At 39.0% G+C, this 17,183-nt stretch overlaps 1 protein-coding gene across 1 annotated transcript in view; it reads left to right on the forward strand.

The window, feature by feature from the left end:
• The first annotated feature begins 256 nt into the window (after positions 1-256).
• TOP2B (DNA topoisomerase II beta) overlaps positions 257-17,183 on the forward strand; it is a 61,030-nt gene continuing 44,103 nt past the window's right edge. Inside the window, exon 1 of the mRNA XM_069860101.1 lies at positions 257-381. Within this exon, the coding sequence (XP_069716202.1) occupies positions 316-381 (66 nt within the window). The 5' untranslated portion in view covers positions 257-315. The remainder of the gene's footprint in view (positions 382-17,183) is intronic.

Here is a 17,183-nt window from a genome sequence, read left to right on the forward strand (position 1 = left end):
GAAGAGGGCAGAGGAGGGAGGGGAGGAAGAGGAGGAGGCGGCGATAGCGGCGGTGCTGTTGCCGCCGCGGCCGCCGGGAGGCGGAGGCGCCGGCTCGTCCCTTTAAAGCCGCGGAGCCGCAGGCCCGGCCGGGCCCGCCCGCCGCCTCCGGCCTCCGCCCGGCCCTGCCCGGCCCCCGGTCCGCCATGGAGTAGGGAAGCGGCGCCGCCGCTGCGGGGGTTCGTGTCCGTGCCTGCGGGTGGCTGCGTGTCCGTGCCGGCCCTCCCGGCCGCCGCCTTGAGCCTTCGCTTCGGCTGAGGGAGGAACGGGCACAAAATGGCAAAGTCTGGAGGAGGAGGTGGAGGAGGCGGCGGTGGCGGCAGCGGGGGACTGACCTGGGTGGTGAGTTGTGGGGTTGTTGTTGTAGGCTGGTTTTCGATGCTTTCTTATTTTTAATTGTCATTTCTTTGTTTTTATTGTTTGTTTCCCCGCCCCCCCTTTGGTTATTATTTCTTACTGCGTTGTGTGTTTGTGTAAAGAGCGCGGGTTGGCTTTTCCAGGGAGGAAGAAACCTGGAAGGGGCAGAGCCGTGGAGGCGCTCGGAACAGGGCAGATGGAGAGAAGATAGCCTGGGCTTGGGCTTGAGGGGAGCTCACAGCCCCGTGGGGGGCTCCTCGGGGTGCTGGAGGCTGTGGGGGAAGGGTTAGCCTGTGGGCAAAGGGGTAGGAGGGAGCCTGCTGTCTTGGGGGCTCTGGGTGGGTCAGTAAGGATGTTTGGAAGTCACTGTCTTCCCAAGTGAGATGTAGGCTGCCTGTCGTCCCGTCAAAGTCGCGCTTACTGCCTCTTGATGCTAGTACAAAGTCTTTGCGGGCTGCCAGAGGGGGTATGTATTGTTCCCTGCTTCTTTCCCAGATTCTTTCCCATCTGTCTGAAAAGGCAGTACCTGAAGTTCATAAGTTTCAAAGATGGATAACAAGGAGGCTTTCAGAGACATTCAAGGAACTGGAACTGTGTGCTTTCTATTGTATCTTGGAATTAACCTTCACTCTCTTCCAAAAGTTATAATTCTGTAACAGGGCCAAGAAGAGGGTTTTGTTACTGGTTTTCATGGATTGGGCAGAAGTAATAAGATTTATGTGGGTGGATGATAACTGACTCTAGAACTGGTGAATTATTTTGAGCCGTTTTGAAGTCCCTGTGAGTGTTTTAGCCCTAGCTCACGGTGCAGGGGGATGCTCTTGTCTTTGTAGTAGTAGTGGATGCTCTCTGGTTTTGGTAAGAACTGAGGAAGGAGGAGCAAAGATGACCTGAAGGGGTCTGGTTCATCCAATCAATAACTTCCCTGCCTTTCTCTTGCTCGTTGTAGGGTTCAAAAGAAGGGAACTTCTTTAACGTTTAAGCAGAAGACAGTGTATCTTGGTAGATAGATGGTGAGGCAGCTACATCTTTAATCAGATGCATATGCTTTTTACAGAGTTAGGAACTTTTAAGAAGCTTTTTAAAAGAGAATAATAGCAAACTTGTGTCTTTCTGTATCTTTGAGCTATTGGAAAAGAATGTGACTAGCATAGTTGGAATGAACAAATCCCATGCGTTCTGATGGTCGACTGCTTCTGTGGCTCAAATGACTGCATTTTATATTGATAAATCTCTTTCATTTTAAGAAGCTGGCAGCGTGGAAAGGTACATAAAAATGAAAAAGATTCTAGGTGTGCCACTTGAAATTAGACAGTTTAGATATAGGAACAACCTAAGCAGAGAAACTAAAATTATTCTCCTTTCCTTCTTGCAATACTGCGAGATCTTTATCAACTGTGATCTTTGGATAACTCTTTGGAATTAAGATTTTTACAGGCTAGGTTGGACCAAGTAATTGAAAGTTTTACAGCTCATATAGAAAACTGCAGAATGAAGTGTGAAAATCACTGTGTAGGCATTTTAAATGGAACATGTTCTTAAAAGTAATGGGGATGAAAGTATGGTGAGTCAACACTTTCCTATAAATGGAAGTAATCAAACTTTTCCTTCTCCAAAAGCAGTATAGAAATTCAAGTGTTTTTGTCATCTCAGAGCAGTTATAGGGAAATAATTAGATTTTAGTTAAAACTGAGTTCATTTCTTTCAGGAAGTAGTAGGATGTTGTTTCTCTCATGTGCGTCTTAAATGCTGAAGACAGGACTTCTGAGCCAGTTCCTAGAGCCAAACCTCTTTGATGTCAGCTGTGGAACACTGGCATACAAAAGAGCAAAATTATTGTGGTGCCAAAATGGATGAAGCAGAGGCCAGCGATTGGTTTATTGTGCCAGGCAGAAGAAAATATTGATTCAGGTGACAATTCATGAGTTAATATCATACGCTGGCTTTGAGGATGAGAGGTACAGAGCTAAGGACAGTACTAGTGTCAGTTGTCTGTTTTCAATCTGCTTGCCATATATCTACTGGATATGCAAGTACTTGCTATTTGGTTTTGAGTTGTTTTGAAACTACCTTGATTTTTTTTCAGTCTTTTTACTAGTGTGTTGAAACCACTAGGATGCTTAATTTCTGAGTAATGTGTTTTGTATTGTTAGTGGTTTCTTTTTAAGACAGTGAGTTAAACAATTGAAGGGTAGCAGAAGTAAGCCTAGTTGTAAAGATGAGGAAGTGTTTAAGACTTAGTGGGATATTAATTGATTTTTCAAATTATGCATAAACTAGTGCTTACGTTTTAGTAGAGCGTTGTATGTATACATGCAGTTACAAAAAAGGAAGGATACTTCATACAACAGAGAAATTACATTACAGTGAATTTCATAATGAGTACATCATACGAGCATCAGGTGATACCTGCTTTTACTTTTAAAAGCAAGATGAATTAAATGTTCATGGAAACAAACAGCAAGTTATCAGTTTTCAGCTATCTGTGAGAGATATTAAAGAGAACTAACTAGCAGTGGTTAACTGGTAAAGTGGGCACGATTGCTCATGATGGCAACACATGAGAGTACATAAAATTGGAACAGTTATTGGGAAAATAATTTACCATGTGTAACCGAAAATAAGCAAAGATGACCTTCGATTTATCAAATGTACTGTTTATTTTTTTAGGAGCATTTTCTTTTTGATGTGGTTGCTGATTTTTTTGAATGGATTAGTAGTTACCCACTCTGATAGTTGGTAGAAGGCAGAGCGTAAGCCAACAGATTAGTAATAATCACAGTTTTGTGGGTGACCCTGGAAATGACCTACCAAAAGTAAAATTGTAGTAAGAGTTGTTACAAATTCATGCTTTTGTAACTTAGAGAAGTTGTTCACTGGTGAAACATAATGGCATTTTCTAATGCTTGAAAAACTTCCTTTGAACAAGGGAAACAATTCTTATCTTGAGCTATTCTGTGTGTTTAAGGACTAATGAAAATGAACTGTCGTAATTGTACAGTAATAGTATTTTTTTATAAATATGCCTTGTATAGTGAAAGTGAAGTCACTGCAAGTAACAGTCAAGTGTGTTGATTCTGATATAATAGTAATGCTCTCAAGGTTGTTGAAGAATGTTTCAAACAAACTTACTTCTGTCAATGTTTTCAAGGCTTTCTCCTCAACCCCAGGAGTTACACGAGCCTGATAAATGAAGGCTGAGGCTCCTGGTAATAATTTAAGACTTTAAACACTACTTCCATTTTCCCATCCTTTGGGAAAGGGATAATTTTCAGTTCTAGGAAATGCTAGCTTAAAGTGAATATATGTTGAGTGTTAATGTTACTTTTCTTTAAAAAATATAATTAATATTGGATCTAATTAATATCATGCTCCTTGAACAGAGCAGAATGAAAATTAGTAGATGGAAATATATGTGGTTTATACTGGTTCATACTTGGTTTAAAACCTTTCTTTTATCATTTGATTTGAAAACAAATGCTGTTAACTGTAATAAAGGGATAGCTTTCAGCTTGACTTGGCTCTTAATAATCCTTCTTTTGACTGATGTCTGATATTTTCCAATGATATGCCAGAATAGCCATATACCGTAACTTGTTATGGATTCTGCAGTAGGTGGTTTCGTACTTTATGGGTAAGTGCTTTTTTTTTTTTGGCATCTGAAATCTGATCAGAGTTTCTCCGGCATCAAGTATCAACCCACCATTGCTGTATATTGAGCTTCATTCATTACTTTAATTTGGGTGCAGGGGGTTTGGGGCAGGAGCAAGGCAGGAGTTCCCTTCTGTTAGTGGAGTGCTGGAGAAAGGGTGTTGGGATACGGCAGGGTGCCCAAGAGTTGTAGGATGTTCATAGAATCATAGAATAACCAGGTTGGATCCCACTGGATTATCGAGTCCAACCATTCCTATCAAACACTAAACCATGCCCCTTAGCACCTTGTCCACCCGTGCCTTAAACACCTCCAGGGAAAGTGACTCAACCACCTCCCTGGGTAGCCTCTGCCAGTGCCCGATGGCACCCCTCTTGTCCTGTCCCCTGTCACTTGGGAGAAGAGGCCAGCACCCTCCTCTCCACAACCTCCTTTCAGGTAGTTGTAGAGAGCAATGAGGTCTCCCCTCAGCCTCCTCCTCTCCAGGCTAAACAACCCCAGCTCTCTCAGCTGTTCCTCATAAGGCCTGTTCTCCAGCCCCCTCACCAGCTTCGTTGCTCCTCTCTGGACTCTCTCCAGAGCCTCAACATCCTTCTTGTGGTGAGGGGCCCAGAACTGAACACAGGATTCGAGGAGCGGTCTCACCAGTGCCGAGTACAGAGGGAGAATAACCTCCCTGGACCTGCTGGTCACGCCGTTTCTGATACAAGCCAAGATGCCATTGGCCTTCTTGGCCACCTGGGCACAATGTTGCTATTATGAGTCTATTCCTGTAAGCTGGCAGGATTCTGCCTGCCTGAAGTACAAACAGTTAAGCAAATATGACTTGTAATATGACCAAATACTAATCTAAACTTCCCTTTTAAAAAAATAAACATATGGTTCTAGAGATGAAACAAGTATAAATGGTAGTTTTCTATTCTCTTTGTGAATATTTATTGCTACTTTATTCCTTTCAGAGGCAGGAGTAGGTGGTTGAAGTTCTTGCACCTGAATCCTCTAAACTTCTTGAGCTGCCTTGTTAGGCCCGCTTTGAAGCTCAGAATTAGCTTTCTGTTATTTTCTATGTCTTTATCTGGCCTTCTGTTCCTTTGCTGGCTGAAGCTAGGCCTAGAATGCAGTTGTCATCTATGTAACAGTTGTTACATCCTTTCTTGCTTTTTATAAGCCTCTACCTTTTCTTTTGTTATTATGTTGACCAGAGAACTGTAGCATTTTGTGCCCCCTCTCTGCCTTTGTCTTTACTGTTGTACGATGGGAGGTAGGCCAGACCTGAAGAAGGTGCCCCAGTATGTTACTATTTACTTCTCTTAAACATAATGCGTTTTGTAGGCTTTGGAGCTATGCAGTCCATTACAGTTCGAGGGGAAGTAGTGTTCCTTCTCATTCTTGTTGAATTTCTTGATTCTGGTGCCCTTAAGGAAGCAGTGTTGCAAAGAGGTGTGATGACTCTGGAACAGAGGGAAATATTTATGGTTCAATTTGGCAAGTGAGATGCAGTAGTTCTGAAGAGAGATTCATTAGATGCTACGGCTTGCCTATCAGAAGAAAGTTGTTACCTCTTATTCTCTGTCCTCTGTGTCACCATCCAGTACAATACTTCTGTCATCTTCTGACTGGTCTGATCTTCTCCTTGTTGGTGAGCTGAATAATGCTGGGTCAAAGAAGTGATAGTGAAGATATCAGGTAGAAGAAGATGAATGATGGAACAAGATTGGGGCTACCTCTTTCACTGCAACACAGCCACTCTTACAGTTTAATAACATGTATTCTGAGCTGGGAGGAGAACTTGTTCTGGTGTAGATGAAAGAATGCTGAATGAGTAGAAGTGGGGAACTAAATTATAATTAACTCTAGGAAGGAATGTTTATCATGGTGATGGGGATTACTTTAGGTGATTGGTGGGGAAACATTCAATCACTTATCCTCTGTTAATGTTCTGTAAGTCTAGATTTGTGTGTGTTTATACATTTAATTTGTAAGCTACCTGTGCTGCATTAAAGAGTAAGTAAGGAATTGCTTTGTTTGGACAGAAAAACTAACTTTTCCAAATAAAATAATACATAAGAAGTCTAAGGTAGGGAGTTTAGCTTTGTAAAAAATTATTGTTGAACTCCAGTAATTTATTTTCATGGACTTTATTTTCCAGAAGTAGATCTTTTTACCTTGCATTGTAAACTGCCTTGTGTGCGTGCATGTAAAAGCAATCTTCAAATGCATGTTTATCTTTTAATTAAATAAAAACAACCCATGTTTTGTAGCTGATGGATATGAGTGATGCCATCACTGGGAGTGGTTTTTATATAGGTATATAGATATTATAGATTATAGGAAGAGAACTCAGAAATTAAACTGGTCCAAGAAACCTGATATTCCTCATATAAAATAGTAAATTTCTTGCAGGCCCCCCACAAAGAAAATAATATTCTGTACTATATAGGTGGTTTGAAAGTTTTCAAAAGCAGATCAAGCAAAAAATATGTAGATCTATATGTGAATAACTGTATGAAGAAACCTATTTCAAACACTGTGTGCTTGGAGACCTAGAGATGTCCTCTCAAGTACATGTAGTGAAACCCACTTATTTTGGGAGCATGTATTTTAATACTAATATTAAACATTTAAAGTGAATATTAAGGCATATAATTTTTTTGAGAACTTTGAAAATAAATACTAAAATCTAAAGGATAATTTAAGTTCTAACAACCAAGGAAAGCGTCAAGATTAAACACACAGGATATCTGTCGGTTTTATAAACACAGGAGAAAAGCGTTCCCTAGAAGCAAAGTGAAGCTCTTAGTAATAGTAATTTTCATTCAAAAAATGTTTCCTTGACATTTTCTCCAGATATTTCAGTAATGAGTAGTCAAAAGGTTGATGTGAAAAGCAAGGAAAGATTCCTCCCCTTCCCAATAAGTAAGAATCAGATGTACTAATTTTATAACTTCAGTTTGATTGCAAATGATTTCACTCTTACGAACAGAATCCTTTTAATTAAGTTTTCAATTGTGTGTTATTAAACTTTTCCTATGATATCAGCTCATCTAGTTTCATTTAATAAAAGTATTTTAAAATGCTGTCTGCATCTTAATGCAATTCCAATTTACATATAAATAGTTTGCCACTGAAAGTAAATAAAAGTACTGCTTTTTTGTTGTTATTACAATGATAAATTTGTGTATTTGTTACACTATACTTATCTAAGCAATTCTAGTTTTTGTCCAGCAAGTAAGAAAAAAAGGCACCAGCAAAGTTAGTGCAAAGATTGATTGAGTTAGAATGTGTTTGAAAGATTCACATCTAGACATCAGATCTATGTTTTCCTTTTGTTGGACAAAATTTTAAAAGCCATCTTAAAGAAAAGGCCTAAAAGAGGATTAAATTGCTTAATCAACTATGTGTGTTCTTGATTTGTGAGGTAGAATTGCAGTTGAGATATTAAGCAGTCCTCCTTTCATGGAAGCTGTGTCTTCAAGAGATACTGATTTATTTTTGAGTGAATGAGTGGGCCTGGTTAGATTGAAGCTTCCTGTTTCTTCTCTTGGACGTTGAATGGTTGCAAGAAGAACCAGGTGTATGAAAAGCTGGACAAATGTCTGCCTTGGGTAACAAAAACTTACACTAGCTTCTTCAATCTTTGAAGGAATCCTCAAGGAGAGAGCAAGGAACAATATTTTCTTGTCATGACAAGATCCCAGGAGCTATAAGATAATATTGAAAAATTTTCTTATAAATAAAAAGAAACTGAGATAAAGTAGGAAAAAAAAAAAAAGAAAAAAAGCTCTTACAACCAAATGACTTGAAGTTTAATGTTTCTATAAGAGCAGTTAAAATTCTGGGGTCGTACCCCAAGTAGAGCATCTTTTCCTGTGCGAAATTGGTAGTGAGATTTTCACTGAAGATATTGGAAAGCAGCTGTCCAATCTCTGGTAGCCCTGAGGTATTTTGAATTTTTAGTGAAGATAGCGTAGTAGTGCATGAACGTGCCAGTCTTGTGTTTATTCCCTTGGTAGTTCTGTTCCATGATAAAAAGATACAAGAATGGCAAGGTATCTGCGGAAGAATACCACCATCTTAGACCATGTGATAGAGTTTGCTTTAGTTCATGCAATCATTCAGGCAATTGCCTCTGTGCATCAACACAGAACTCTGTGTTGACTGAGGTAGTGTTGTTTCATCATACACTATTTGGTGATCCTAACTTGAAGTCTTTTTCACCACTATCATATTACAGTATTGTTGTGAAAACTTTGAAGTGTTATGTCACAGTCTTGGAGTAAAATGGAGGCAAGCTGCTCAGACCATAGCAGATGCGAGAAGTCAGGCAGTTATTCTGTTTTGTTATTAAGTGGACTTGGGAGAGGATTTTTCTTAAACTCGGAAATAAAAGACTGGACAAGCACTTGAGGAATTGTCTTCTGGGGAGAAGTTCCTTACCTGGGTTTGCTGGGGGAGAAGGAGGGTGGTGGTCCAAAAAGAAAACCTTAAGTTGTATCATGTTAACCTGCCTTCCCCTAATATTTCCTCTAATTACTGCTGTGTAAACGTTCTTCTTTGCAAGCTGAGCAATGAGCATACATGTCAGGTAACGGAACCATGATGAAAACACTGAATGATTTAAAAATTAACCTCAAAATATATTTGAAATTATTTTGAGTGTTTTATATGGTACCTTTGATGGAGGGGTGAACTCTTCTGCCTGTCAAGATGCAATTATTAAATTGCAAATTAAAGGGTAGAATTTTGATGATCTTCAAAGTTGTCGGCATTTTTAATGAGCACTCCTGAAAGGCTTTGCATAATAACTTCTGTAGGAATGTTGTTGTGGGAGGATGAGTGGCTGAGGAAGGGGGAGTTATGGAACGGTATTCAGGCTTTTTTGACTCCTTGCTGCTGCTATTTTCTGAACTGAACTGCTGTAAATGTCTTGAACACCAAACCTGTTTTCTTTTCTCGTGGAGTTTACTGCAGGATTGAGACTAGAATATGTAGTCTGTTTATGAGATTTGTAGAATATTTCAAGATTTATAAAATCCCTAGAAGAGCAGTAGATATTGCATAGTAGGAGTTGAACAATTAAACTCCATCTACTGTTTTCAAAGAGTACTTGGTTCATGTTTATTTTATCATGGCAGAAAAGAATCGATCTTGAAAATACAGAATACCATAAAATATGGCTGTGTCAGCATAGACACTTCTAATAATAAGAAGATGCGTATGGTCTTGTGGAGCAAACTGGTATTTGAGAGGAATCGGTGTGACCATTTTTCATAAACTTAGAGTTTATTCAATGTTTGGGACAATTTTTAAAAAGAAAATACGTCATTAATTTCCATTTATGTGGTACCTTTAAGTAAATATGTTGCTATTGCTTTTCTGTTGAAGATTCTAGGAAGCAGACTCTTAATGGTTGCTACTAATCATACTGTGTTCCTTTTTAGGGTACCATATATGTTAGAAGTACAGAAACCTCAAGGACCACAGTACAGTGCTCTAGTGTTTCAATGCAAGCTAGACATGCAAATAACAGAAATACCAATCCTAATATACTGATAGCTGTTAGGTTCATGAGAGTTGAGAAGATTGATTCTGTTGTACAGTTAATAGCTTTCTGTTGAAGGGTGCAGTTGGTTAAGTAACCTTTAAGTGACGTTTGGGTTTTCCTCTACCACTAATGTAACATGACTAGTAATTTTTAAGCTGACCAGAAGAGACTGGGCTTTGGGTGTTGTGTAGTATAAACTTTTTACATGTGAGTTCAGTCATGTCTTCCAGTGTACTGCAAGTCACTATGCCAGTTAGTGTAGTATGAAAAACTGGCCTGTTTGATTTGCTCTTCCTATGCGTTCTCTTGCAGCATGAATGTCTTGAATGTTGTCTTATTCATGTCTGAAGCTTTTTTTACAGTCATTTTCTATAGTTTATTAATCTAAAGATAGTTCAGCAGTCAAAATGCCTTCAGCTGGCCATAGAACCTGTAGGATCTGGAAGGAAAATTCACAGTTCTGTTCTAGGGAAGTGGTATTAGACATGCAGCCTGAATGGGCTTCAAAGATTTTGTTCATCAGAAGGGTCTATCAGGTTGTGTTGTTCCTTTTCCAAGTAATCTTTGCATTTGGGAAATGTGAATGTGCTGAGTCTAAAATACTTTCACAGCACTCAAACTGGTGATACAGTAAAGCATTAAAAAGGGCAAGGATGTGGGAAATGAAGTTACAAAGAGGTGCTGCCAGACGCTGATAACCTAAAGTTCTGATGTTGGTACCTCTAAGTTTGATTTCTTGGCTGCTGGAGAGCTAGTGTATGAGTAGGCTGATGAAACAGTGGACCGAACAGATTTGGTCGTTCAGTGACCAAACTGCTTCCATTCAGTGGTTCCAAGGGTCACCATTCTGAGAATCTATATGAAAACTGTCTTAAGTTTTCTTAAATTTTAACAAGAATAAACGTCTTTTCTATGAGAATAATATTTTTTTTTTCCTTCACTGTTTCTGAATTTTAGCTGGAAAACCAGATTCTGAAAAGATTAATTTGTTACCAAAGCATCTGTAGATGTACTTTTTTGATACTGGATAAACAGTATTAAAATTTAGTATTGGAATCGAACTTGCTGGTGGGTAGACAACTAAAAGACTTCAGATCCTTAAATTAACAACAAAATTCAGTTAAATTGTCATCATGCACGGGCAGATGATAGACACTTGATTTTAAAGAAAATAGTAAAGATCAGGATCTGAATGTACTGCTGATTGTATCCAAACCTTGCCAAATAAAGCAGAACTGTTGCTGTAGTAAATTAATATACGTGGAAGCGAATACATATTTAGAACAATATACATAATTTTCTGGTCAGAAGTAATTATAGTGAGCCTATATATTTGCTCAGAAGTGGTACTCTTGTCTTTTCAAAAGCCTTGTGGAGAAAGCATATTCCTAAATTTTCATTTCAATCTAATGTTCTACTATCTGGTGCATTAATAATCCTAAAATAGGAATGATGATGCTTTTATTTTGTTTAGCTATTCAATAGGAAGGTGAAGCTATGAAATTCTAAGAATCTCATTTCATGGTGGAACTAAGCAATCTAATGATATCTGCTGAAAATTATGGGTTTGTAAACCCAGCTGTGTATGTTTGTGCTCTTTTTGTTGCACCAGTACTTGTCTGATTTTCTAGTAAATTTGTGCAGGAAAATGAGCCAGTGGACAATGGATTGCTTCTAGTTGATGAAAAATGGGGTGGAGGCTTCATTTCCTGCTTGAACTGGCTTATTGTGAAGTCAGTTTTATTCCACTATACGAAGAAGACAAGCAGGGATGGAGGGAAGAAAGAAGGGAATTTTCCCTTTTGGCAGTAATTAACTGTTGTGTTTTTCTGTAGTGAGGAAATCTGACCATCCTCAAGTTGTTCTATAACTGAATCATGTTAACAAAACTCTATGTAATGTAATCCTTTCAGAGTCCACTGCAAATTGCCCAAAGCAGGAGATAAAAAAATTTAGGAATTTAAAATAGACAGGTTATTCTCCCTGGAGTGAGACCAGTTCTGAGTGAGTTTACTGGGAACTCCTTCCTATGATCAACTTTGAGGAGGATATGATGGAGAGATTTAGTTCATGACACCAATGGTATGCAATGGTCTTTGGAAATTTGCTGTGGTGACAGGAAACTGTTACTTTTGACTGTTTTAATCTTGGCAGGAGAGCCAAACCATTTGTTAAACACAGCAGGAGAGTGGCTTACTTTGAAACAAAATGGGAGGGAGTTTTCATGGTGGGGGGTATTCTTGGCTAGAGTTTTCTTTGGAAAACTGGAAAAATATTTACGTATTCATCATCTATTTTTCTAAGGCAAGAAGATGCCATTGTGATACAATATATAACATCACAGTACAATCAAGTACATGTTATACATAGAGCTACTTAGTAATTGCCATAGTGCACCTATAAACTTCTTTGAGGCATGGTGTATCTTCCTCAGAAGAGGTAGTTTTATTTTGAACTGAAAATGGTAGAAAATCTACCACATCACTGGATTTCATTGCTTAATTAACCTCCCTAGGTTTTACAGCTTAATTATACTCAAAATTTACTGTCTTGACCTACTAAATGTACTTATCTAATGCTTTATTTAAGGGAATGTAGGACACATGGCTTGTGCTTTTCTAAATTCTTATATCCCAGGGCTGCATTAGCCTTTTGGGGGAACAATCGTTGCATGTAGTATTTTTAGGAGTTTAAGGCAGAGAGACAAAGCCAAAGTGAAGGTAACTTTTCATTCACTTACTAATGTGTCCTCTCTCTTTTATGCTTCTCTGCCAGTGTAGAAAATGAGGGCTTTTTGCCACCTAGTAAGAAAGAATGGGCAGAATAAAGAATAATGAATTTGTGTGCTTTTTTTTTTTGTTTCGTTGTTTTGTTGTTGTTTGGAAACAGTTAACAGTGTGGAGGAGATGAGAGTGGCTAAAACAGGAATAGGTCTGTGTAAGCAGTAAGTAACATTAACATTTTTCAAGATTTTTCAACTTCTTGTCATTATGTGAAATTCAGCTTCTTAAAGAAAAGTAAAGTTTCCGCTTAAAGAAAGGAGTAAAACTGAAGATTCCAGTTATGGCAACATTGAAACTGATGATTAAACCTGTGTTCCTTGTTGTGGCTTTACACTTTATTTTCTGTTTATGTAGGAATAGCTTTTCTCTAGGGGTGCCAAACTCTCTGGACCTAAAATTTAGTGTATTGAAGTACAGCTGTTTGCAGCATAAGTAACCAAACTCAGTATGGTGGCTCAACATGATTTTGAAATGCAAAGGAAGACTGCATGACCCATCCAAATAAAGTCAATAAAAAAACCTCTGACATAACAAAGCATTTGTGACATCTGTATTATATGCTGAAATTTCAGTGGAGTAGACTGTAAGAAGAAAGGAAAAAAAAACCCCAAACCCCAAAAAGCCCTGGAAAATTTGAAGAAAGAAGGTGCAATATCCAAATATATGAGTTCCAAGGTTGAAGGTAGATGGTAAAAGTCCTGTTGCCAAACTGTCGTCTGCTGAAGGCTGCTTGGATTCTGACTCTTGAGATGGCAAAAGAGAAGAATGACTATAGCTTTCACACAGTAGTAGATGAATTTATAGCAAAAACAACTCCAAAAGAGAAATCCTGCAGTCATTGTGGTTGTACTGGAGAAAGCAGTAGTAATAAAATGTAGTTATGATAGTGCACACTGTCGTCTTGATGTAGTAAACTGAGCAGCAGCTGCTATCAACTGAGAATCGATGTGGTTTTCCTTACAATTATTTCTGTGCTATTTAGGTGTCTAAAATGCTTGTTACATTAGAGGTCACGGTATGAAGTGTAACTGCATGTCTGTCTATACAGAAGGATGCACAGTGCAATAGGTTGTAACACTCCAAACTACTTCATAGTGGTCATCTTGCTGACTTACAGGTATGTGGATGTGTATAGTCGCCATCAGTCTGGAGAATTAGAAAGTCTGAAGGACTGTCAAGAATCTGTAAAGTCTTGAATGTCACAAGGATGTTGGGAAAATCGAACACTGCTTTCAAAAATATATTAAAAACTGGTAAAATTAAGATTATAAAGCAGAATCTGAAAATTGGGTAACCAGTTAACAAACAATCAAAATCCAGACCTACTGTGAAGCAGAAGACTTAAGCCTTTTGTGACACTGTTAATTCTCTGTAGTGGTTTTCTCACGAAACAACAGCTGGTGCTGTTTTGAGAAGTGTCATTGGAGCTCGAACAATATGAAGATCTTTCATACAGGACAGAATACAAAAGGCATTCTTGAGGCAATTCCAAAATATACAGAAGAGATTCTCTGTTTAACAACACTGCAGTTTAGTGCGTGCTCGGGGTTTTTTGTTTGTTTGTTTTTAAAAATGGGCTTTCCTGCTATATTTACTTGTATTTTAAATAGTAGAAACTCAGTGCATGAAAGCTCTTTTAAATAGTCTTTTTTTTTAAGTTAGCAAAAAACCCAACATAATAGGAACACTGTGCCAGATGTTTGGCCATAGATCTATGTCATAGATTTGGTGATGAAGTTTTTATCTTTTTTTAGGATGAATTCTAAACATCACTTGAAATATAAGTGTCCCTTCAAGATGGAGATTCAGTGTTAGTCTTCTGTTACAGAGTATAGCACAGCTCAAAAGGCTTCATCTGGGAAACTGCAGATCTGTGGACTTCTGATGCTTACTTGTTTGCATAATAACATTAGTTTATGTAGTGAAGTACTTTCTGGGTTTTGTTTTTATGCTTATGCTTCAGTAGTGTGTAACTTATTTTAAGTTCTGAATGTTTATAACCTGAGTGGGATTTTTTTTTTTCATAAAGAAGATATACAATACTTGGATTGTACAAATGCAGTCTCTTGTGCTCTGTGATAATGAAACTTAAAACATTTAAGCAGAGCATACTGAAAAGGTGTTTGTGATGTCTCAGTAAAAATTATAGAATTAAAGTCCTTCAAGACTGCTTTTTTCTTTTTTTGTTTTTCTCCAGTAATCACTGACCAGGAAGAAAAAAGTTATGCTGATCTTGTGTGTGTTTTTCCCTCTGAAATCATAGAATCATTAAGGTTGGAAGAGACCTCTAAGGTTCTCCAGACCATCCATCATACCACCACCACTTTGACTAAATCATGTCCCAGAGTGCTACATCTACACATTTTTTGAACACTTCCAGGGATGCTGACTCTGCCACTTCCCTGGGCAGCGTGTTCCAATGCTTTACCACTCTTTCAGTAAGGAAATTTTTCCTAATGTCCAATCTAAACCTCCCCTGGTGCAACGATCTCTGAGGAGTGTTTCACAGGCAACTGCTGGGCCAACCACCCCAGGAGCTGCAGGCCACCCCACAAGATGGAGTTGGGCGTTTTTTCACAGCTGGCATCAGACAGCAGGAACATGCTACTCTGCTTGCTGTGTGTGCCTGTGGCCTCGGGAGGGAGGTGGCACTCAGGTGACCGAGAGCAAGGCAGACCAGTTTGGAGCCTTACCTCTGCACTAACAGAGCCACATGATACAATATGCCCTCTGGTCTACCTGCTGGATCTGCAGTTGGATCTCCCCTTGAGAGCTCGAGTCCACCCTCCCACTACCTGCTGCCATTCTATAACAAAATGTGGGGGCTGGCAAGGTGTTTGAGGAAGAGCCTCCCCTGCCAGCGTACCAGTGCAGCTAGGGGAGGATCCCCAAGCCTGAGATCCTCCACCTACTTAGCTGCTCCCTTGGCAGAGAGCTCTTAGCTTGGCAACCATCCCAGCTTCATGGGAAGGCTTATCTGCAGGGAGGAGCTCAGTGTGGTGCAGCAGCGAAAAGGGCGGCTTGGCAGGCACAGTGTCCAGTTGCTAAACATACATAATCATGTTCTAATTAGTGTGTTATAAAGGATAATAGACGTAGCTGTCCCAGGGAATGGAGTAACAGAAGATCTTTACTTCTGCTGAGTTAAAGCAAGCTGCTTGTTCCCTAGGAAGAGACACTTCTGCAGGACTAGCTCTTTTTAGACAACAGTTTGTTTAGATATGACCTCTGTTCTCTGTCAACATGATGATAATCAGGCAGTAGCATCTGGACAGAAGTAGTTTGGGTACTCTGTATATTTCTTACTGATAAGCTGGAAAGTATAAGCTCCTCTGAGTCGTCAGTAAGACTTACACTGGAAAACAGAAATATGCTTCATTGTGTTGTATTAAAGGCGATGGCTCATAGGAATCAGTTACTGATAATTCTGTACTGTAGTCATTTTTCATAAGCTCATTCAGCCACATAAAAATGGAGACTAAAGTAACTCAGATACCTAAACACTTTAATCACACATGCATGCAATTTTGAAACTTCTTTGTTAGGCAGGAGATATGACATGTTCTATAGAAGAAAAGTCATAAGAGTTACTGTTGTGGTTCCAACTCTACTGCGTGTAATCCTGGTGCAGGATTGAGGCATCTCCTGGATTTTTTCCCTCTCCTATTTTAGGTGCTGTCAGTATGGGATGGGGTAGTAAAAAATAATTGATTCTCATATGACCTCTTCAAGTTTACTTGGGGCCAAACAGTTGGCTGTAGTCATCAGTGGTACACACAATCTGCTTGTCTCAAAGGTTCTTGAAATATGTTTCATAGCATTTCCATAAATAAACTAGAAAAATGAGATCTCTAAGCCTGGAAGAGAAAGATAACTTCCATTGTTCTGAACAGAATGAAACGCTTTATTCCTGGGTCTGCTAAAAGCACAAAAAAGCATCAAAGCTTAAGTAGTAGAAGCTGGAGAAGACAAACTGGAATAATAGGGGGAGTGTTGTCCTTGTTAGTAGCGTGATATAGGTTGGTGTTTGGTTTTCTTGAGTCTGCTGAAGTTTGAGCGTATTCAGTATCCTTATCTTCTTATTCCTATGTGTTTGTATGCTTTCTTACCCTTTGCTTTCGGTGTGCGCTGAGGCTGAAGTAAAGGCTAAATTGAGAGAGAACTGATGATACTTTCTTCTGGCTGAGAAATTTATGTGGTGACTGGTAAATCGAGGGTGGGAGTTTAGCCTATATTTACTTTATACAGAGCCTTACTGGGAACAGTTAAATGGGAGTAAAATATTTACCTGAATGGCAGGTGGATTTTGTCCTCCTTGTTTGTCTGTTGATGGGTTTTACTGGTCATGTAACACCTGCTTCAAAGTTGGTAAACCCCCTGTAAGAGAAGGCGGCTGTTATGCAGGTGGTGACAGACATTTTCTCTGTTATGTCTGCTAGCCAGGCAAATAAATTGTGTGAATTCAAGTTATATTTATTGTTATTTTTAAGATAATTTTAATTTACAGGTAGGAATGTATATTCTAAAATGTCTACCTAGCCTTTTGGTAGATATGCTCTTACTGTTTTGGAGCAGGACTTTTCTATATTTAATTGCTCCAAGAATGTTAAACTTCCCCTCTTGCGTGGTTTTAGTTCAAATGAAAGGAGATATTTATCAGGAAAAATTTGCTGAAATATGTACCAAATCCCTGCATCGTCACCACAAAAGTGGATTAGTTTTCTGAAACGCTGCTTGCTCTTTCAGTTGAGGCATTTTTCATCATCTGCCACGTTAGGCTTCAATTCTGTTTAAATTAAGACATGAG

Source organism: Phaenicophaeus curvirostris, chromosome 6 (assembly GCF_032191515.1).
Source record: "Phaenicophaeus curvirostris isolate KB17595 chromosome 6, BPBGC_Pcur_1.0, whole genome shotgun sequence".
Taxonomy (NCBI): Eukaryota; Metazoa; Chordata; class Aves; order Cuculiformes; family Cuculidae; genus Phaenicophaeus; species Phaenicophaeus curvirostris.